This window comes from Rhamphochromis longiceps, linkage group LG4 (assembly GCF_057381845.1).
Source record: "Rhamphochromis longiceps isolate RC_006_pf linkage group LG4, R_longiceps_female_GT1.1, whole genome shotgun sequence".
NCBI classification, from domain to species: Eukaryota; Metazoa; Chordata; class Actinopteri; order Cichliformes; family Cichlidae; genus Rhamphochromis; species Rhamphochromis longiceps.
The window spans coordinates 32,962,653-32,985,122 of record NC_140560.1 but is presented as its reverse complement, the minus strand read 5'-3'; the positions used below and the strand labels follow the sequence as shown (position 1 = coordinate 32,985,122).

The 22,470-nt window shown below is 39.0% G+C and overlaps 1 protein-coding gene across 2 annotated transcripts; it reads right to left on the bottom strand.

The window, feature by feature from the left end:
• Positions 1 to 1,267: 1,267 nt before the first annotated feature.
• On the bottom strand, positions 1,268 to 12,714 carry ccdc47 (coiled-coil domain containing 47). Of its 2 annotated transcripts, none has more exons than XM_085404609.1 (13): positions 12,557 to 12,714; positions 8,309 to 8,601; positions 8,109 to 8,210; positions 4,431 to 4,605; positions 4,204 to 4,325; positions 4,048 to 4,117; positions 3,835 to 3,926; positions 3,544 to 3,654; positions 3,332 to 3,417; positions 3,200 to 3,258; positions 2,991 to 3,100; positions 2,750 to 2,917; positions 1,268 to 1,888 (listed from the first exon to the last, which is right to left on the bottom strand). In XM_085404609.1, exons 1-13 carry the CDS (start codon positions 12,606 to 12,608, stop codon positions 1,808 to 1,810), a joined length of 1,521 nt encoding a protein of 506 aa, XP_085260735.1. In that variant the 5' UTR covers positions 12,609 to 12,714; the 3' UTR covers positions 1,268 to 1,807. The 2 variants fall into 2 exon arrangements, with proteins under 2 accessions (XP_085260735.1, XP_085260734.1); XM_085404608.1 differs by having other exon boundaries at positions 3,835 to 3,936; positions 4,052 to 4,117.
• Between the last annotated feature and the right edge of the window lie 9,756 nt (positions 12,715 to 22,470).

Genomic DNA, 22,470 nt, shown 5'->3' with positions numbered 1-22,470 from the left:
ACCAAGTTGGTTACACTGCAGGGATATCAATCTGTCCGGTTATGAAGAATAAACTGTTGCAAATCCATGTTGTTGGGGACAGCATAACATTTGCCATGGTGTTCCTAGACTCCGTCACTTGAACACACCAAGGTGCTTAGCATGAGCTTGTTCTCATCTGTGTAAAGAACAGGGTGCCAGTGGTGAATCTATCAAGCTGCATGGGGCACAACTGTGATTGCAGATCTTACTAAAAGATACCAGGATCTTTTAGTAGGACCTCATGTCACCACCATGGAGCCAGGTTCAGAGTCCAGTCACAAACATGAACCAGGCTGGAGGGCATTTTCCAGAGTTCTGGTAGGGATCCCTCTGATTCTCTATGGAAAAAGGAGCAGATATTATTCCTGCTGCTGGGCTGATGCCCCTCTAACCTCTTGAGACTGCTACAAGAACCAGAACCTTTGTGTGACTGTGCCAGGTTGGCAGAGTCACACAAAGGTTGTTGACTCTCCATTGCATCAGTTGTCACTTTTAATGTCCCAAAGCAGGTGAAATGGATTCATATTGGTTCTAGCTTTCTAACTGGACAGATCAATTGCCTGAAGTTTAACCGACTTTGTGTTAGAGTGTGACGAGTATCTATTATCTCTCTGATTTATTCGAGATGAAAAAGAACTCACCTGTCAAAGTATGTAAGAACTGGTTTGTGCTGCTGAATTGTATATTTAGTAAATTGATGTAGTTCTAGTTCACCTTTAAAAGAAGGGCAGCAATAAACTGCCAATAATACTAACAAGTGCCTTCTGTTACTTTAACCAGAGAGGGGAGTTCATTAAACAAACATCTGGGACTGTCACACTTTAAAAAAAAAAAAAAAGAAAAAAAAAAAGGAACTAACATTTTACCAAAGACAAGGATTAAATTATTTTAGCTGACAAAATGACAAGTCCATTTCTGCACTTCATTTCTCCAGATTCAGTAAACTATTAAACACCTTCATGATTACAAATGACTTCCAGCCTCACAGGACTATAATATTTCAGCCTGTTAAGACACGACCATGCCGATGTTACCAAATGTAGCTCAGACTGCTGACAGAGTCTACTAGTTAAATTTAGCACTAAGCCCCACCCGTATTCTGGTGCCCATTTTATTCCTTCACTCTTTCAACAACTACCACCCAAAGAAGTATATCAATTTAATATTGAGAGACTATTTTATTACCCACACACACCACACTAACACCCATAACCAGCTGCCTTGTCATTTACCATTAAAAACAAAGTTTTCCAACAGACTCCAGTACATTTTATTTTTTGCTCAGATAAAGATTAGAAACAACTTGCAAGAAATCAACCACATTGCATATATAAATTAAAACGTCCTTGACAGTATCATTTATTATATTAATGCTAATATATATCCAATGAAACCACAGCAATCCTTTTATTCCTTTAAAAAAATGTGTCTGAGTATTACCAAATAGCGTATTCCTTCCCTGCAAACTAAGGTTAAAAAGCTCACTGAGCTACGCAACGTTCATGAAATTCAGGGAAAAATCTTGACGTGAGAAGTGGTGACAGATTCAATGGTGAAAAAAAGTCCTCATATTCACTCACAGTCTTTAAGATTTAGCCACTGACATGGAGCAGGTGGTGATACAAACAGCTAAGCTCGACACATCCAGAGGTGCAGAACGTCTGTTTGAAGCTTTGAGCGACTTGTAAGGAAGAGCTGTGGACGTGGTGAGACAAGCTGGAAGAAAACGGTCTGAGCTGAGCACTGCTTTTATGTGTGCTTGTATCCTCATCCCTGTGGTGATGTTTCACATGGCTTTGACTTTGATCTGCTTCATCTTCATCTGCTTCTTCTCAATCTTCTTCTGCTCACGCCGCTGGGCAGCTTCCTGAAAATGTCACATGAGAGAGTTGAATTTTGCAGATTTTGCACACTTGTTGTCTTGCTAAGGTATAAGTGTCTTAATTAAAAGTGTTGTGACACCCCAACACCATCAATGTACATTATAACTGATAATATTAGTCACTTGAACTGAAGATATCTAAAAGATATTCAAAGCCGATTGCATTCAGAGATGGACTTGCAGCAGTCAATTGCTGATCATGAAACTCCCTCAACCTCTGGCCACTTTTGATTGCAGATGTTGCCTGATGGGAGGCAACCCATCTCAAACTCAGGCTAACTGCAATCACTCAGATTGCTGTTATTTCCAAACTTTCACCAATCTGATTTACAATAACAGACAGTTAGTTTGAAAAGATGTTGCAACCAGTCATTAGGTCATGCTTTTTAATCACACTTGCATACCAGAACACCAAATGGACAAGGTCCAGACTTCTTGTCACACTGCTGCTTATTGTCTTTGCTCCCAAGCGCAAAATCTATTAGTTTTCCCTTGTACAGAGCTTTTTCCGTCTGTGCCACCAAGGCTTTGGAGCAGATTACCACTCCAGCTCTGTTTATCTGACTCTGTGGAGTCTTCTTCTCACGGTCTTCATTTATGTTTTTTAAGTTCTTTTTTTAAAACATGGTTCTCTGTTGATATTGTCTTTTAATTGTGTCCGGCACTTTGTGTGTTTTTTGTCTATGAAAAGTGGTATATAAATATTTTAGTTACTCACTTACTAGTGGATTTTACCATGTTTGGTCAGTTTTTCTTTTTCTTTTAGCTAAAGCCATCAGCACATTTACTGCATACCATATCATATCATTTTGAGTGTATTCAGTCTGAAAAGTTCTTGTTGCAGACCTCCAGACGACGTTGTCTCTCAGGGTCCTCTTCATTCATGATCCTCTCCTTCTCTGCTCTCTTCTTCTCCTCCCGCCGTGTTTGGGCTGCCTCCTGACGCTGAGCGTGAGTCTGCTTCAGGAAGTTCTCTTCCACACGGGCACGGTTTTTATCAGCTTTCTGTTTGCCCTAAACATACAAGAATGATTAAAAAAGAAGCTAAAACATTAAAACACTGCAATAGTGGGTGCACTGTACACACCTCTCTGTTCAGACGAAGCTTCTTGACTTTATCGATGCTGTAGATCACCATGTTCATGAGAGGAAGCAGAGCGTCCATGTCTTTGGGAGAGGTGTTGCCCATGCCAGGCACTGAATATAAAAACATAAAATATATTAAAATAAACACCAGTGAAATCAAATTAGGTTTAATGACGATGTCCAAGACAGTAGCAGAAATGACATGCTCACCATTAAATGTAAACAGCAGTGTCTTCTTGGTCTCAGGCAGCTTTAAGGGCTGACCCTCCCTGAAGCATCAAATAAATCCATCAGTAGACAGAAATTCTTAACTATAATCTGAAAAAGTAAATGATTACTTACTCTTGCATAATTTTTGGACCAGAAAATTGGTCCGAGAAATGGATGGACTCAATCTTATCAGCATGATTGGTGATATAATGTACCATCTTAAATGACAAAAAAAAAAGGGAGGCAACACAGAGTTTTAATGACAGCAACAGATTTAAAGAGAGTATTCTCAGAATATTCAGTCTCTTTTATGACACTGCTTTGATATGAGAGCCAGACTTCACCTTGTTGTCCATCACACCATCCGTAACCTCGCCCATCTCACTAAGAATAGCCAGGGAGTCTGGGAGCCCATACTTGGCTCCAGACTTTGGCTTATCACCACAGAACTCACTCTGAGATAAAAGAGATAAAAAATAAAATAAAAAAATAAAGGAATACATAAAAACAAGGCTTTTATTTTAATATTAATGCATAGCTGGTAAAAATTCAAAAAATCCAGACTACACAAGTCAGTATTTGCATAAAAACAGTGAATTTCAAAATTGCATGTCCAATTTGAGGAGGAAACTCACCAAGTCCTGCATCTCCTTCTGAAGCCGGGCCGTGGCCTTCTTGGTGCCCACAGCAAATACAAAAGTATCCATGTCCTCATCATTAAGAGTCACTTTGACTTGCTGCAAAAAAACCCCAAAACAAAATAACAACAAAAACCAACCCACAGATGCGGCTGGTTAGAAAGTGTATCTGCAGCAATATACAGCGGAGAGAAAAGAAAAAGTGAAAACGTACCACTTGGTCACAGGCGGGCCTCATCATCCTGGCCAAAACGTTAAGCAGGTCCTGCCTCTTAAGAAACTTTAAAACACAATAAAAACATGAGATACATGTAGCATACATATATCTAATACTCATACTTGTATATCAGAACACATTGCCCACACCTTGAGTTGGATCAGCATGCCTTCACAGCACACACGTCCAGAGCACCAGAGGTTGTAGATGTGCTCATTTTCCTGGTTCAGCTTCCCAGTGCTTACCGCTTCTTTACTGGTGCCATCATCACCTACAAAGTGTCAACAGTTAACCTCATGCTAACCATTAACACTAAATACAAGGAAGCAGATCTAGCCTGTTGAGTCATCTTTCTGGCAGTGTGGAAAGAACTCACCCACTAGTGCAAAGTTGCTTTCAAGAAGCTCCCTGTGCGAGTTAAACCAGGCCTGAGCCAGGCGACTGTTTTTGTTCTTTCCAATGATGTAGTTCATGATATAGGCCAGCAGGCCCGTCACCATCAGGATCTCCATGTAGTAACTCTCCCAGCTGTTCTGGAGATGTGCAGGAACCTGCAGAGAAGCAAACAGCCAAGAGTATGGCAGCTCAGTCAGGAATGAAGATTAAATTTAAAGAAAAAAAAAAAAGACAATAAAGATTAATTTATAATTTCTCACTCTAAGGCCTGTTTTTATTATCCTTGTTTTTAATGTAAACATTTAACAGCATCTTTAATAAAATTAGAAGATTTTAAATTAAAGGTTTATTACACTTCACTACAAAATGACTCCTAAAAGTACCTGGAAGCCTCACTGATCTTGAAGTGAGTCAAAGGTTTTTGCAGGTGGTCCTTCCTTAGGATCATTATTAGCCTGCAGCTGTTTGCTAATACATTGTGCCATTTGGTTGTTGCTTTTGTTTCCCCAGTGATGTTGTGCTGTTCTTCCCTAGGTGGATTAGTTCATTGCTGCCTGGGGCTCTTGTTGCCCCCATCTACACCCACAGGCATGCTGTGGGCCAGCGGGGGACTGACTGCAGCCCTGGAAAGACTGGTTTACAGTCAAAAAACACTTGCTAGTCTGAGCCTAATGATTACAGAATGACCTTGTGTCTTCCAACACATCCACTTGTTCAGCCGTACATGTTTTATTTAAATTAATCTATCCTTAAACTTTAAATTTAATTTTTTAGTTCAATAACTACATGAGGCTTGTTTATTAAAATAATGATTAAATGTGATTTTTTCCCTGAATTACTGAAGTTTGTGTTTGTTTTTTTAAGATGTTCTGAACTATTAAACAATGGCAATTTTTAAAAACAAAAACAATCTTCAGGTTGAAAACTTGGTTGATTTCTTTTTGACTGTAACATAATAGGGATATTACAGGTTGCTACTTTTGTTCTGGAATGACTGTACTGTTTCTAAATAACCCCAAACCTGGTTTGACATTTCTGAGATCGGTCATTCCTTTGCAGACATACACAGACACTACTGTGTATGAAACAGGTGAATAACAGCCAGGGTATCAGTCTGACTAACTTAGTAATCTAGCTCAAATCAGTGCAACTCTGAGACTATTTTACTCAATAGACTGATGAGGAGGGCAAGCTCTGTCCTGCCCAGTCCCCCAGACTCCATAGAGGTGGTGAGAGGAGGATTATGGTCGATGTACAGCTCCTCTCTCTCCCCCTGCATGAGAATGTGGAGGCCCTGAGCAGCTCCTTGAGCATTAAATGGTTACAGCCATTGTGTAGGACAGAGCACCATAGCTCCTTCCTCCTGACAGTAGTTAGATGGTACAATTCACACACATAATAGGGTGTGTTACGTGTGCTAAAACTCAGTCCAGATCAAAAGTTTAAGACCAACTTGAAAAATGTAAAAAAAATAATAATAATTTAAAAACAATCCACATTCAAAAGGTAAAGTTTTTTGCCTTTGCCATCAGAACGTCATGACAGTGACTACCTGACAGAAAATTACAATGAATCCACATTTTTTGCACAGATTTGGCCTTTTAAAGGCATGTGGTCCTAAACTTTTGATCAGCTGTAAAACAGCCTGTTTCAGTTTAAGAGTTGTTTTCAATAAATTGCACTCTCGAAAAAAAAAAAAAGTTTAGTCTCACTCCCATTTCTTCGTGTTGGATGCTGAAGCTCTACTTGGAACCTTGTTAAGATCCAACAATACAAAATATGTTTTTTTTCCACATTTTTCAAGTGGCCTTAAACTTTTGATCGGGACTGTATGAGTGTATACACCATCACTCCCACTGCACTTTATGTACACATAAAAATAAAATCTGAGTGTATTTTACTGGATAAAGCAACCTTTAATATACAGTACAAATTACTCTTGTGCAGTATTTTGGCTTTTTTTATTTTTTAATTTGTACACAGTCGTTTCTTTCCATTTCTAAACGTATAATATTGACTTTTCTTTCTTCTTTGTGCTGCTGTATCATGTAAATTCCCTCAGTGTGGGATTATTAAAGTTGATGTCTGTGTCTTTAGGATTGACCGAGTTTTATGACTGGCATAAACCTTTTCTGAACTGCTGATCTTTCTGTATTATAAGACATCATGTTTAGTGTTTTTGTTTTTTAACATATGATAATGATCATTGATTAGTATTGATGGCAGAACAAGTTCCCCTGTGGAAGGTTTTGCTACACCACATCTAGGCAGAGTTCTCTTTCATCTATGCATTCATTTGGACACTTCACTTATATGACTAGCAATAGATATCCAAGTCATCATCCCCATTTTACTTGTTTGAAGTCTGCTTGAAGTCCACAGACTGGAGAGTAGGGATGGGTATCGTTTAGGTTTTATCCGATACCGGTGCCAAATCGGTACTTTTGAAACGGTGCCGGTGCTTAAACGGTGCTCGAACCGGTGCTTAAAGAATGGAGAACACAAACTTTGTCCAAAAACCTCTCATGTTCAGCTGTTTTTTTTTGTAAAAAGATAACAATGTGTGCCTTTTCTGCAGCCATGTGGCATATATGGCATCACTCTTGGCTGGAAGCAGTGCTTAAACAATGGAAAAAACACAAACTTTGTCCAAAACCTCTCATGTTTAGCTGTTTCCCACTTTTTCTTTGGTCATTTTAGCCTTTTTGGCCAGGGTGAAGGGAGTATCTGCCATCAAACAAGAAGACAGCCGCATGTAGCTATGATGATGTTTGCTAGTTCACCTTACATGCATTAATGTAATAACGTGGTTAGCCTACTCAACGTAAATTACACACGAACAACATTAAGCTACTCATGCAGAGAAGAACGGCTGCTGCTGCCATCATCATCCGTCATCATTTCTGCTACACTGGCAGGGCTAGGGGCCAGGACTCTATTCTTCGGGTTTTTGGGGGATGTTGCTCCGGGTCCGATAACTGGCAACCCACCCAACGTGCTCGGTGTGAGGTCTCGCAGCAAGCTACCAAATACAGCGCATTTCTCGGCTTTTAAAAAAACCGCTATGCATCGCCAGCTGTTTAATCGGATTCTTGGTGTTACCTCCTTTGACAGTATCACAGTATCAGCTTAAAGCACTTGTTGCAGGCTGCTGAGTTTGCATATTTTGCTGTGAAGTACAGCCAGACTTTTGACCGCTTCGCCTTGGACATTTTTAATCTGTAGCTCTGCTCTAACAGAACTTACGTACCTGGCCCCGCCTACTATCCTCGGAAACGTAAAATGATTGGCTAGAAGTGTATCACAGCTCAGGAAAAAAAAGCACCGAAATAAAGCACCGAAATGTGCGCTGCTTTTCCGTCTGGTTACTACCGTTTATGTCAGAACCGGTGCCATGATGGCACCGGTTCTGACACCGGTACCCATCCCTACTGGAGAGCATGTCAAGCTGTTGCACAATAATGTAAACTCTCCACATATAAATGGAGAATTTATGTGTGGTCAAATTAGTGATCTGCATGGACCCTTGCACTCACAGTCCTATTTCTCAGGAGTAAGTGGACTCACAAACATGCAAAGTATATTTAAGGATTAGGAATGCTCCACTCACTATGCCAGACTTGCTTTTTAGGAGATTTCAGCAGTAAGCCCGGCTTACCGTGTGGATTATCAGGGGGTCTTTCATGGAGTGTCCAGTCTTCTCCATGTCTCCAATCCCCTCAAACTCCTCCTGGTCATATTTGCTGTATATATCTTGATCCTAGTAAAATACGAAAACAAAATAAATCAAAACAAACATGATTTAGTATGAAAACTGTGTTCAAATACTGAGACGTAAAGAGTTAGAAGGTAATGAACCTGTGTGTCTGGGTCTTCAAAACCATCCTGTCCATCCTCCAGCTCCACTGTGGCTTCATCTTCATCCTCATCCGGCTGCAAGGATGGTGAAGCCCGAGGCGGAGGGGCGGTTTCTGCTTCAGCTGCTGAATCATCGGTCATGTCCTCAAACTCGGCAAAGTCATTGTCATCGAAGTCTGCTAGGTCCTCTCCATCGTCAAAATCATCATTGTAACGCCCCCTGGAGACGGGGATGGCCAAGAGGAGCAGCAGAGCAGGTATCAGGAGGAGATAGAGGCTTTGCATGGTGGGACCTGCATCAGAGAGAATGTTGATGCGACAAACAGGAAAATAAGGGTTAACATTAAAGCCACTTATGTCACCTTATTTGTAAATACTCAGAGTATTGTGTAACTTCATTTAACAGAAATCTGTGCATTTTTCTTTAATCATTGTCCATTTTATAAAACCAGTTCTGGTGAAAAGCCAAACTTTTATACGCAAAATCCTTTGTTAATGTAGAAAAGAATGATATCTGCAGGATGTGAAAGATATAATAGATGGGTGTGGGAAGCACAACCTCTGCATCAATGTGGGGAAGATAAGGAAGTTGGTCTTGGACTTCAGGAAGAGGAGCAATACTCCATCTCCCTTTTCATCAGAGGAGGAGCTGTAGAAACAGTCCACAGCTTCAAATACATCTGAGAACACATTTCCAGGGAATTGACGTGGAACAGTAGCACCTGCAGCATCATTAGGGACGCCTACCAGTGACTTCATTTCCTCAAGAGGCTGAGGCAGGTTGGCCTCAACACCCCATCACCACCTGGTATGCTGCTGAGAAGAAGCCGCTGCAGAGCATAGTGGAAGCTGCCCAGATCATTTGTAGCTCCCTCCCCTTCATGGTCTTATGAGGGATCCCACCCACCCACTGACCCAGCCTATAAACTGTTATGACACCCTGCCCTCCACTCAGGCAGAAGACTGTTTAGCATCAACACAAAACCCAAAAACTGTAAGCTCCATACATCACTAACTACACTTACAGTGCTATACTTTTAACATGCAGTGTCAGAGCTTTATTAGTGATACGCTTATAAGTAATAATGCTGGTTTACTCTTAAGGATAGCTTGATGTTATGCATGGAGCTGGTTCTCAGGACAGATTTGATTTTTCATGTGGAAACATGCAAAAGAAAGAAATCTTCCCCCTGATATCTACTGCTATGTAAATATGCTGGTTTCCAAGCAAACAACAACAAAATAAAATAAGTCATTTGCACAGTTCTGCCCGCCGTGAATGATTTACACAAAAGAGATAACCTGATTTTGTTTTTGTTTTTTTAATTCTTTCTCTGTGAGAAATAAACTGAACTGTGGCTTTAGGGAAATTTTACAACCTCAAAGTGTACCATATCCTCAACCGTAGGGCTGAACGATTATGGAAAATAATCTAATTGCGATTTTTTGCCCCAATATTGCGATTGCGATTATTTTTTAAGGTCTTTGTCTTCTGTATTATTAAACAAAGACAAGCAATACATCATATAGTATGGCCAATACTATATTACATTAATTTTAAACTGTTCTTTCCTGGAAGACAGACCTCTGTTATGATGACATGAGGTGATGCATGAATTGATGACTGACATTTTTATTTAACTTCTTCAATCACAACAGTATATTTGAACATACACAATAGTTTATTTTTAGCTTACAAACATCTGAGCATAAAGTGCTGACAAGGAACCCTGGTGTAAACATTAAAATGAAAGTCAGTACAATGTGCAGATTGCAGAAATATAAATAAAATAAATCAGTGGCTTTACCACACTCAGTTTTTCGACATCTGTGAACTACTAGACAGTCATTCAATTAAAAAATAATATTAAATAAATAAAACTATTAAATAAAAAATACACACATCTTACTGATCTCTGCAGTCAGTAACATTACACATAAAGTGCAAACATAATAGCAATTGTATAAACACACACACAAACACGCCTTTAAAATTTAAAGGCGTGAAATTGGACGGTCTAGCCTTCTGATTAGCTAATCAGAAGGCTAGTTCTGATTAGCGTCACCGCTGTCTCGGTGGAGTTTAATAAACTCGGCCGTCTGCTTCTTGCTATCTAAAATATAACCAGACACTGGTGTAAATTCTCGACTGTCTCATACTTCTGTTTAATAAGTTTTCTGTTTGACGTTTAGTCAGCTGTGTGAAAACCAAGGAGGAACCCACCCGGGGGATTAATAAAGTTTTATTTTATCTAATCTAATAACTTTAATCTCAGCCAAACCGATTTACTCACGAACAAACAAAACACTGAAAAAAGCCCAACAATAACATTTTTAGGTTGTCTAAGTGACTTATATATTACGTTTAACCCGAGCAGCGAAACTCCGCGGTGATCTGAAAATGATGTGCCGGGAGTTGTGCCGTTCTCGGCCGCATCAGTAACCCTCGAGCTCCCGGCTAGCTGTCGAGATGGTGGGTAGCAGACGCCTCTGAAAACGTCGAAGCACTTTTGCAAATATGGGATATCTTGATAAACCGAGCAGATATTTGATGTTTACACAACTACTTTCTCGCCTGAAAATATGTTAGAAGTTTATTTTGTGACCCAGAAAGATTAGTATGAGTAATTTTAAAACTTAGTAGCGGCCGCCATTGCTGGAAACTGGAGTTTGGCTGGGCCGCGCTATGAATTCTGGGATATGGTAGTAATTTGGACAGCCTTCGGCACGTCGCTGTGACGTAATCGGTCTACAAATGCGGCCTCAGGAGGATGCAGCCCATGAATTTGGACATGTCCAGAGTATAATCGCAGCCTTTGCGGTTAGAAAATTGCACTTGATCATGTCGCGATATTATCGCAAATGCGATATATCGTTCAGCCCTACTCAACCAGATACTAAAAATTTTAACTCTCTCTTTCTCTTACTCCACCCAACAGAAGAACATAAGGCCACTTACTTGAGAACTTTAGAGTTAAGATATAAAGACAGACATACTGAAGCATAGAAAATAAAACCATAACACTAATTATAACCACCTAGGACCATCCCCATCCACACCCACTAAGAGACAAGGGTCATACTTCTTTTGGCTACTCCTTTTAGGGGTTGACATCTGCCCCCTTCACTACATCTATGAACCAGTCAAGTCCCTACTCTCACATCTACAGTCCTGCCTTTCCTTCTCTTGCAGTCTCCTAATATTCCTTCCCTCTCTCCTCTTCCTTTGTTTTCAGCCAACAGTAACGCAGTTTCCACTGGCACCCCAATCTGGTATGGAAATGTCATTCTTTATGACCAGCGTGTTTGAGAACTATATCGATGAGATCGGACATTAAATATTTATGTGGTTGTTGTACTGTACATTAAAAATTAATAACTGCATATAACAACATATTATAAAGAACAATATTTTTGGACAGGTGTGGTAAAGTAATTATTGACGAGTGTATAGTTCATCAAGTTAATGATGCCAAAGACAGAGCTCCAACAACAACAAAAATACAAGATAAGCAGAAAAAGATCCACTAACTTACTAGGATTCAGCAACACTTGACCACAGGAACTTACATATGCGTCTTACGTTTAGCAGATCTTTAACCCAAAGACTGAAGTATTAATCTAAAACCACCATCTTTCTTTGAGATTAAACTCTAAGGAAGTTTAATCTCGTCACACAGTGGGATATTAAGGTGACAAATTCCCAAAGAGGAAGCGCTCCCAGTATAGCGACAGAAACCAGAAAGGACTAATGAAAAAAAAGTACCTTTAATTGTCGCATCTCCGCTTTATCATTAAAGAAAACTTATAAAACTACACCTTCAGACGTCTGTAGACACACATGCCAGCCGGGAGTAACTTAAGCAGCTTCAATCCTATGAGCTTTCTTTAGCTCAAGTAACTTTTAGCCACCGACCCAATCTCTGCTAAACACTCGCTAACAGCTAAAACAGAGATTTAAGTCTTTGACTTTTTAGTGACATTTGTGTTAAAACTATAAATGCGGCCTTATCTAGTAATGGCTATATAATTAAAGCATAAACAGTATCAATATCACCCAACCCATCCCCCCCGCCCAGCTTTCACTCACTCATTAACCGCTAGCAAATCTGACATTAGCATGCTAACGGTAGCTAACTAGCATGACAGCACGTCTCTAACAACACCGCTTACGATTTGAGGAAAACAAAACTTCCTTTACGTTTAAAATAAGCCCACTTATCATAAACTAGTGAATAAACAGCTCACCTGAAGTCGACCTGTGACGGTAAAAGTAGTGCTCGTGTAGATTAAATAGCATGAACTGCCCTTGTGGTGACGGTACACCTGAAAATCAAGAAAAACCTTTCAAAATTAAAGTATCGCGACCGGATGTGGTGGATTTGTTTCTGTACATTTCCAAAATGAAACTTTTATTTTGATTGTTAAAACCGGAAGTGTTTGCATGTCTACATTAAGGTCTATCGACACTGCCGCTCCCTGGCGGACACAGCGCGCAACTACAGTTACACTTAAAACCTGAGTTGTCATACACCACATGTTAATCTTAACGATATTTCTCGTTTACCGTCAATCTTAACGGATTCAATAAAACGCTCTTATTTCTAAACGATAAAAAAGTAAATCAAATAAACAAATAGATATATAAGCATAAAATATATAATATAAAACATAAAAACATCAGATCCTCAGATAATATGGCAAGCGTAATTTATATTTGCATGCAGGCTTTTGTACCTAAAAAGACTAGTTTAAAAAAAATACTCCTTTAATTTACAGTCGTCGAAACACAGTCCCATTCGTTCAGTTATTTTGGTAAAAGTTTGTGTTAAAGTGACAACTTACAACATATCAATACTTATCAGTTAAGTATAATCAACATAACAATGAGGCTTTTGTTTTACTCGAGTTGTTCTTTGCATATGGTTACTTTGCAAATTTCTCCAAGGGAACCCAAATTGCCAGCAGCAGCCCTGAATGTGAGACTTTCAGAAAGCTAGAGCCACTTCTAAACCTGCAGGTTTTGTGCCTCAAATATATCCCTTTTCGTTGCTCCAGATGTGGGGAGGCAGATGAACGTTCGAGGTGGCATCGTCCCCTTCTTATGTGCTCAAATGTGCGTTTGCATTACATTCTTTTTTCTACTTGCCTTTGTTTATACATAAGTGTTAGTTGTTCTTGGATTGTTCCAGGAAGGGTTATCTTTTTGTCAATAAAATCCATGTTAATGATTGAAGCAATGTCTCTTGTCTTATAAGTAAAATAAACATCTACAAACTGCTCAGACACAACATAATCAAGAATTAACATAATCTTAATGTAATTATAATCAGGGGTTTTGTTTAATAAGGGTTCTTTGGGTGTTTTGTGACAGATAAAACCCACAATCTTACAGGGAGCACACTTAATTCAAACTGAAAGTTATGAAGTTATAATTATGAAGCCATTCTCTAGTTTTTTGACACATTTTAAAAGATAAATCAAATTATTTTGTGCTGTATAATGTAGATATATTCAAATATAATTGAATATACAACTTTTTACATCAAATAATGTTATTTAACCCAACTGTTAACTGTATATTTCTGCAAATTTAAGCATTATTATTCATATTGCCACATTCATTGACCTTGCTTATAGGTAATTTCATTGTTTAATCACATTAAAATGTTCCTAATTTAATGTCTAAAAGCACTCGGAAAAGGCAAAATCCCATGTAAAATTAGTGCAACAAACTCTATTTTCATCACTGAAAATAACTGTATTTTTATGAGAAAGTTATTTTCTGTTATTTTACGGTATTACTTTGGCGCCCCAGCCGGGGGGTGCTTAGAAATGACTGAAAGATTGGCTCTGTTTTGAGTTTTGTTCAAAAAAGAATGACTTCATATGGAGAAGAATATATATCACATATATAGGACACCTTAAACTAGTTTTTTAATAAAGCAGCAAGGCAGAACAAAGTCGGGGCTGTATCAAGACATGCGGACTAAGCCCTAATTCAACCAGACCCAGAACTGATCTGGAATTAAAACAGGACTACAACAGTTCAAAATCAGGACTATTGGAGGGGTGCTTTATGGAGCTTCAGGTCCTTGAAGGGAATAAATGCCCTTTTAGATGCCTATCTATCTCCGAAAACGTTAGAGCACTTATGCAAGCAACACATTGCGAGCAAGTGCAAAAACTGAGCGAGAGGGGCTGCTATTGTGTATGTGTATGGATAATAGCAAACACTGAAATACATTTTTGCACGCAGCAATGAATTCTGTTCACTCAAATTTAGCTTTTCTTCGCTCAAAATAAATTTCTCCTCAAAATGCAATACTTGCACCTGCAAAAATTTTCTATGTGCGCTCACTTTTCTTTACGTGCGCTCAGAATAGTGGCACAAAAATAACGCCATAGATGCCAGCCCAGCATTTTCCTTCATCACCACGAAGGAAAACAGTCTGTGGTGGTCTCAGTTTGGTGATTTTTGTGTCACAGGTTTACGTGCTTAATACAGGGACCTCCAGAGCCTTTTTAACAGCGCTGCGGACCTAGGGGGGCAGTATTGTGGAAATGACAGTCTTCACTAGTGGGGATAGTTACAACGCTTTCTCCGTTATGAATTAACATGTTTTTATTGAATATTTGAAGAACCAGCAAAAAACCCCAGAAACTCTTTTAGAGGACAAAGTTAGAGATAGAAACGACAAGGAGCTGGTGCATCTAGTACAGGTAGAGCTGCTGCAAAAACCCACAGAGCTCAGCAGCCAGCGCAACAAATTCTGGATCCTTGGCTTTTAGTTAGCATTAGCAGCACATCCTGCGTCCTATGTGAAAGGACCTTTATGCTGCGCACTGTGGCTCACAGCAATGGTCCCGGGTCAGCCCTGACTTTGTGTTAAACTAATCCTAAAGTAATAATGGTATTTCTAAACACTGATATACCACGACTTTATCTTTTCAACAGCTACTGAAAGTTACGGGACCTAGCTTGTCGGATATTTACATAGAGATCCTCCAGCTTCATTCAAACTGTATTACCCTTCAAGGACCTGCAGTTCTGCAATTGGATAGTTAAATTTGTGACTGACATGACATTGGCCAATCAGCATCCTGCCATGCGATTACCTTTGTTCCTGACCACCGAGAACACTCACGTTAACTTATATCGAGTGGGAAAAAAGTTAGCTTGTTTATATTATGCTAACATAGCTGTGTCGCTAGCGGTCACGTAGCACATCATTATATACCAGCTAGCCCAACTTCAGTAGCCCTACAAACGTCACTGCTGTTTAGTTTTCTGTCTTCATTTATGTTGGAAGTGATAACAGAGCTGTACGTTTTAATTTGTTTCCAAAACCCCGCAGTCAGGACATGCTATATTGTATTTAGATAGAAGCTAGCGAGCTAACTCCCTGCTAACTTCCAACTCCGTTAAATGTCATAAATTCCGTTTTCATGGATGCCTGGATGTTAAACTCAATTGTTACACCTGGTAGAGCAGAACGCTGATCATTTTATTAAAGATGAAAGACTTTAGACAGTTTTTGTGATCGTTTGATATATGGACCTGCAGCAGAGTTTAGGCCCAGACACGGCTAGTGACGTCAGACTGAACGATTGGATTATAAATAATTCTAATTATACATCTTGCTTCCATATTTGTATCTTGTGTCACTAAAAATACATATTATTTTAATTTTATACATTGATTAATGACCTGCAGAATCTCCTTATCATATTAAGTGATTCATAATTGTCACTTTATGCTTTCTCCATCTCTAAAGTGATGACATTACACATTACATACTTTAGGTTCATTTTCTGCAGGCAGGTTTCTGACAGAGAACAGGCAGATTTACACTATAACATGCAGCGTTCTATAGATGGGCACATAAAGAAATGAAAAATTATATGTATGTGCTAACTTTCTAAACACTTTGTCACATTTATGATAAAGTAGATAAAACACATTTATGTCAGCCATGGCTCATAGTTCTTGTCTTTAAATTAACTTTGTCTGTGTGTGTTTCAGGTCCTGCACTCTCAAAGACTTCATGAACCAGCATTGCAGCCATGGGTCATTGTGAGCATCACAGGGAAGGTTGAAGCCGCCCACTGCACCTGTAAGGCCGGAGTCGCGGAGACTTGCACCCATGTCCCTGCTCTTCTGTTTAATGTAGAAGCAACAGTGTTGATCTGTGGCACAAGGACTGTTACAGATGAACCTGCATACTGGGTTTTGCTGGGTAATATGACCAGGATACAGTCAGTGGTTGGCCATAAGATGGACTTCTCTTCAGCTGCCCAAAAAAAGGCTCTTGATCAAAACATAAACAGACCATCCGTATTGAAAGGTAAAAGGAGCCGTCCTCAAAAAAGAAAAATCCCACCTGCTACTGTGGAGGAGTTGTCACTGCTAATAATGCCATAATGTGTTATCTAGGGGTCTAGATTTATGCCCGTAGTGCACTGCCGTGTAAATAATTTGCATTTACTGAATATGTACTGACTGAGTCCCGCTGTTTAAAAATTGAATAAAGAAACAAACTAATTTTTGCCTCTTTTTTTTTTTTTTATTAAAACCACTTTATAGAACATCACATCTGTTACAGTGTAGAATCCATGTCATTTATAGTTTACAAATGACAAAATGTTTACATAAAATCATGACAGTGTTTACATGATATCACCCACTACTAACACTACTTTATTTACTGTATCTTTTGGGAAAAAAAAGAAAATATACCGCTATTTATACAGAAAAAGACTTAAGAATATTTAACAGGAGCAGGTTTCATTTTTCCCTGGTTTTATTATCACACTGTTCAACAAACGGCAGCAAACCTTCACCATCTTATCCAGAAGGGTCAGCTCTTCACCCTCACATGGAAGAAGTAATCTGATTGGCATGGTGGTTTGTTTGAAGCAGGTCCCTTGTGTAGCGCTGGAACCCAGTCATGATGTTTCATCCATTTCATAGACTGGTTTGCTGCAATAATGCCAAATAATTAGCAACTCTATAAATAGAAGGTAGTTCTGCAAAATCACTCAGTAGGATGTTTGTTCTAATTTGCTATGAGCTCAGAGCGCATTGAAAAAATAAAACTAATAGGCTTTTATAAAGAGTGAACATATTTAGAACTTACCGGAATGAAAATGTCTGGAGCACCAACAGATATTTGGAGAGGGAAGAGAACTGGATATCTCACAGTTCTCTTCCCTCACAGCTGCTATCCAGGCTAGACGGCTTCGTTTGCTAACATCGATACACGAGCTGCCTCATGTTGCTTCCAGGTTGGGAAAGAATGAAAAGAGAAACCCTTTTCAAGCTTATTCTCTTGCCGGTCGTGCGATCGAACATTGCAGCCGACCACACAGCAAATATGAACGGTGGCTGTTGTGTGTGCCTTCGCTCCCTTTTCGCTTGCGCTTTGTTTAGACCCCCAAAATGGCGGATCGGGCCAAAATCCTTTCCACGCCCACCCCCGTGACATCACGCTTCAAAGCGTTTCTATATATTGATATCTATTGAATTTCTTAAAAACAACAAATCTCCAGGCACAGATGGGCTGGTGGCTGAATTCTATAAATTATTTTCTTTTCATCTTGCATCCTTTTTGTTGCAGGTTTATAATGAAAGTATTGAAAGGGGCACTCTGGCCTTACTCAAGGACTTATTACTTTAATTCCCAAACCTAAGAAGGACCTACTTTTTATAGACAACTGCAGACCAATAAGCCTCCTATATAATGATTATAAAATTTTAGCTCTATTGCTAGCTAGAAGAATGAAATATATTTTGGATGATATTGTAGATGAGACAGTCTGTATTTATGACAAAAAGGCACATCTCCAATAATATTAGACTCGTTTCATTTCTGGTGCCGCTTACACAACAAGCCGGCCCGGAATTAACAGTTTTTATTTCTGCAGGAGCCAAAAAAAGAGTAGCTCCACCACTCACCCTAGCCGACTGTACAGGAAGAAATCCAGGCTCTCGCTGGGGCTGTGAATGCTGGCGGGGTGTCTGCCGCTTCCCTGTTGAAGAAGGAGCAGGGCTGGCTGAAGGTGACGTGAAAAAACCTGGCTGTTGCGGTGATGTGGGCAAACTCTGCTGCGGTTGCTCCTGCTGCGGTGTGGAAATGTTGGATGCACTGGGGGTAACAATGATAATCCCTAGCATTTTATAAAATGCCTGTGCTGGCGTGAGCTGGTTGCTCGCAGGCTCATAGTATTCCCTTCCATGAGCTCTGCGTTTTCCTTCCTACTTGTCATATCTGTGTGTAGGCAGGCAGGAGGAGAGGACCCAAAACGCAGGACTCACGGAAGCGGAAGTAACTCAAAACACACAGCTTTATTGCTGGTATGAAACTGAAAAGGAAAAACACTAACTAAACTGGGTGAACAGAATAACCAAACTGGGTGAACAGAATAACTAGACAGGTTGGCATGCTGGCAAATGGAACACACAGAGGATGTGAGGGTGAACAGCCGTTAATGACGTGACACTGACACAAAGACACACTGGGCTTAAAATATACTGAGGGAGTCATCAAGGAATTAGAGACAGAAGGGGAACACAGCTGGGAGAAATAAGACCTAACGAGACAGGGAGAGCAAAGCCGGAACACTGACATCAGACAGGAACAAGAACCTTCAAAGTAAAACAGGAAACAAAACACACTTTACTAAGACACGGACTAGACAGAGAGAGACAGACTTGACACTGACCAAAGCCTACTAAATAATAAGCATAATCAAAACAGTATCACTGATTAATCAAATCATAATCTAGAAAAACACCAAAGCATGAAAAACAGAAAGCTGGGTCAACATGACCCAGAATTGTGACACTACTATTTTCGAGCTCTTGCTTGAGATCTGGGTTTTCTTTCCTAATATTTTTGAGCTCTTCCCTGAGATCTGCGTTTTCTTTCTTAATATTTTAGAGCTCTTCCCTTCGTTCTGAGTTGTCTTTCCTACTATTTTTGAGCTCTTGCTTGAGATCTGCGTTTTCTTTCCTAATATTTTTGAGCTCTTCCCTGAGATCTGCGTTTTCTTTCTTTAGGGGCAGGGATAGCTCAGTAGGTAGAGTGGTGGCCCCATGATCGGAAGGTCGGGGGTTTGATTCCCCTGAACAGCTACCCTGAGGTACCCCTGAGCAAGGTACCATCCCTACACACTGCTCCCCGGGCGCCCAGTGGCTGCCCACTGCTTCACTGAGTGAATGGGTTAAATGCAGAGAGACATTTTCCCCACGGGGACCAATAAAGTACACACTTTCTTTTCTTTTCTAATATTTTAGAGCTCTTCCCTTCGTTCTGAGTTGTCTTTCCAACTATTTTTGAGCTCTTGCTTGAGATCTGCGTTGTCCTTATGGTGTATTGACACTATTGAAACTTTTCAAAAGCAGTCTAATGTTAGAAGAGCTTTTAAGTAAACTGTTTCTGTTGTTATTCCCATATGGAAAATATATATATAAATCTTATAAAGTTTGTATCTGTCTTGTGTGAAACTTGTATGAAAAGCATATAAGAGTGAAAACAGATATAAGATCCCTTGAAAAATTATGTAATGAAACTTGTATGTTTTGGATACTTACTAAAACAATATATGAAAGTAATGAGAAAGTGGCCACTTTCATGAGTAAATCATGTAAGGCTTATATGATTTACTCATGAAAGTGGCCACTTTCATGAGTAATCACATATAAGTTTTTACTATTTCTTTTCCATATGGGTTATTATTCTTCTTATCATCATTATTATATATTTTATTAATTATATTTTTATTATGATGTTGATTTGGGTGACAATTATTTGAAAAATATTATATATTAATTTTCTAAACATATTAACCATTCCTAAGCTTAAAAAACTCTTAAAAATATTTTTCTTCCTTTAAACTTGTGTATTGTTTGACTTTTAAAATGTTTGTATCAGGTGTAAAATTACTTTTTAAATAAAGTTGTTTTTAATGTGAGCAGCTCCTATTGCCTCGTTTAAAAAGAGGGAGGAGCAGATTGCATAGGAACTGCTTGGGGTCGTTTTTGACCCCACTTGTGGAAGAGTGGGGTAGTGATACAAAAACTGCATTTTTTTTTAATTAATGAAAAAATAAATAAATAGAAATGGCTTCATGTTACAAACATATTTTATGAGGAATACCTGGAATATGAATATATTACAACTTTTCATTTTAAAGATTTTGAAGAAAAACAACCCATGGGGTCATTTTTGACCCCACGTGTGCATCTAAGGGTTAAAAGGAAAAAGCTGAAAATTTAAATAGTTAAAAGTTGAAATGTAAATAGTTGGTTTTTGTATTATATGATTTATTTATTATATTTTATGTGGAGTGAATAAATAAAAGTATATTTATGGTGCCTGCTAGAGACAAAGCACGTACAAACCCCAAAACACGTAAAAACTCCATAGCACGTACAAAGGCTGTGTAATTTTGTAGATAATGTCATTGCCCTATGCTCACTGTCGGCAGGTGCAGAAATGAGGTTTTGCCAGGACACTGCTGTCACTAGCACAACAACAGTGGCCTCAATGGAGACAGAGACAGCTCCTGAACTTGCACAGACCGCTAACACAGTTGACCGCAACACGGAAATGCCAGTTGATATTTCACAGGAAACAACAGTCAACTTGCACAGCACAGCAGAAGATTGCCCTGGTGCCAGACTTATCACTAATATCCAAAATACCAATAATGTCAAGGTTATTCAATTTAACATCTTTAAAAACCTGGAAACTCAAAAAAGAAAAGTCCCACCTGCTATTGTGGAGGAGTTGTCACTGCTAATAATGCCATAATGTGTTATCTAGGGGTCTAGATTTATGCCTGTAGTGCACTGCCATGTAAATAATTTGCATTTACTGAATATGTACTGACTGAGTACTACTGTTCAAAAATTGAATAAAGAAACAAACTAATTTTTGCCTCTTTTTTTTTAAATTAAAACCACCTTATAGAACATTACATCTGTTACAGTGTAGAATCCATGTCATTTATAGTTTACAAATGACAAAATGTTTACATAAAATCATGACAGTGTTTACATGATATCACCCACTACTAACACTACTTTATTTACTGTATCTTTTGAAAAAAAAAATATACCACTATTTATACAGAAAAAGACTTAAGAATATTTAACAGGAGCAGGTTTCATTTTTCCCTGGTTTTATTATCACACTGGAGGACTTATTACTTTAATTCCCAAACCTAAGAAGGACCTACTTTTTATAGACAACTGGAGACCAATACGCCTCCTATATAATGATTATAAAATTTTAGCTCTATTGCTAGCTAGAAGAATGAAATATATTTTGAATGATATTGTAGATGAGACAGTCTGTATTTATGACAATCAGGCACATCTCCAATAATATTAGACTCGTCTTGGATATTCTGGACTACTCAGCATTAATATCTGATGACTCATTTATCCTTCTCCTGGACTTCTATAAAGCCTTTGACTCAATTGAGCATGAATTTATATTTCTTACACTTCAGAAAGTTTTGGTGATATCTTCTGCTAAGATATCAAAACTCTGATTATTATCATGACCCCACAGAGCGGGACATTCACTTTAGCCGAAAAGCATTGAGATGGCCCAGCAAGCTGCAGGAACAACAATGGCCACTGTGGCAAGACCTAAACCTACTTTAAGTAGGCGCTGATTATTTTCCACATTTTTCACGAGTTCTGCATTCGCTTTCGTGCTTTTTTCGAGCTCTTCCCTGAGCTTTGTGTTGTCTTTCCTGCTATTTTCAAGCTCTTCCAAGAGCTTTGCGTTTTCTTTACTGCTATTTTCAAGCTCTTCCCTGAGCTCTGTGTTGTCTTTCCTGCTATATTCGAGCTCTTCCATGAGCTCTGCGTTTTCCTCCCTACTATTTTTGAGCTCTTCCATGAGTTCTGAGTTGTCTTTCCTACTATTTTCGAGCTCTTGCTTGAGATCTGGGTTTTCTTTCCTAATATTTTTGAGCTCTTCCCTGAGATCTGCGTTTTCTTTCTTAATATTTTCGACCTCTTCCATGAGTTCTGAGTTGTCTTTCCTACTATTTTTGAGCTCTTCCATGAGTTCTGAGTTGTCTTTCCTACTATTTTTGAGCTCTTGCTTGTAGTGATGGGATTTCCGGCTCTTTTTAGAGAT

Bases quoted from the DNA above. Each gene is read 5' to 3' on its own strand.
- ccdc47 (XM_085404608.1), bottom strand. From the start codon at position 12,608: ATGCTATTTAATCTACACGAGCACTACTTTTACCGTCACAGGTCGACT. The intron at 8,602-12,556 runs GTGAGCTGTTTA...TCTCTGATGCAG, and splicing joins CCGTCACAGGTCGACTTCAG to GTCCCACCATGCAAAGCCTC. The intron at 8,211-8,308 runs GTTCATTACCTT...GTATTTTACTAG, and splicing joins TTGAAGACCCAGACACACAG to GATCAAGATATATACAGCAA.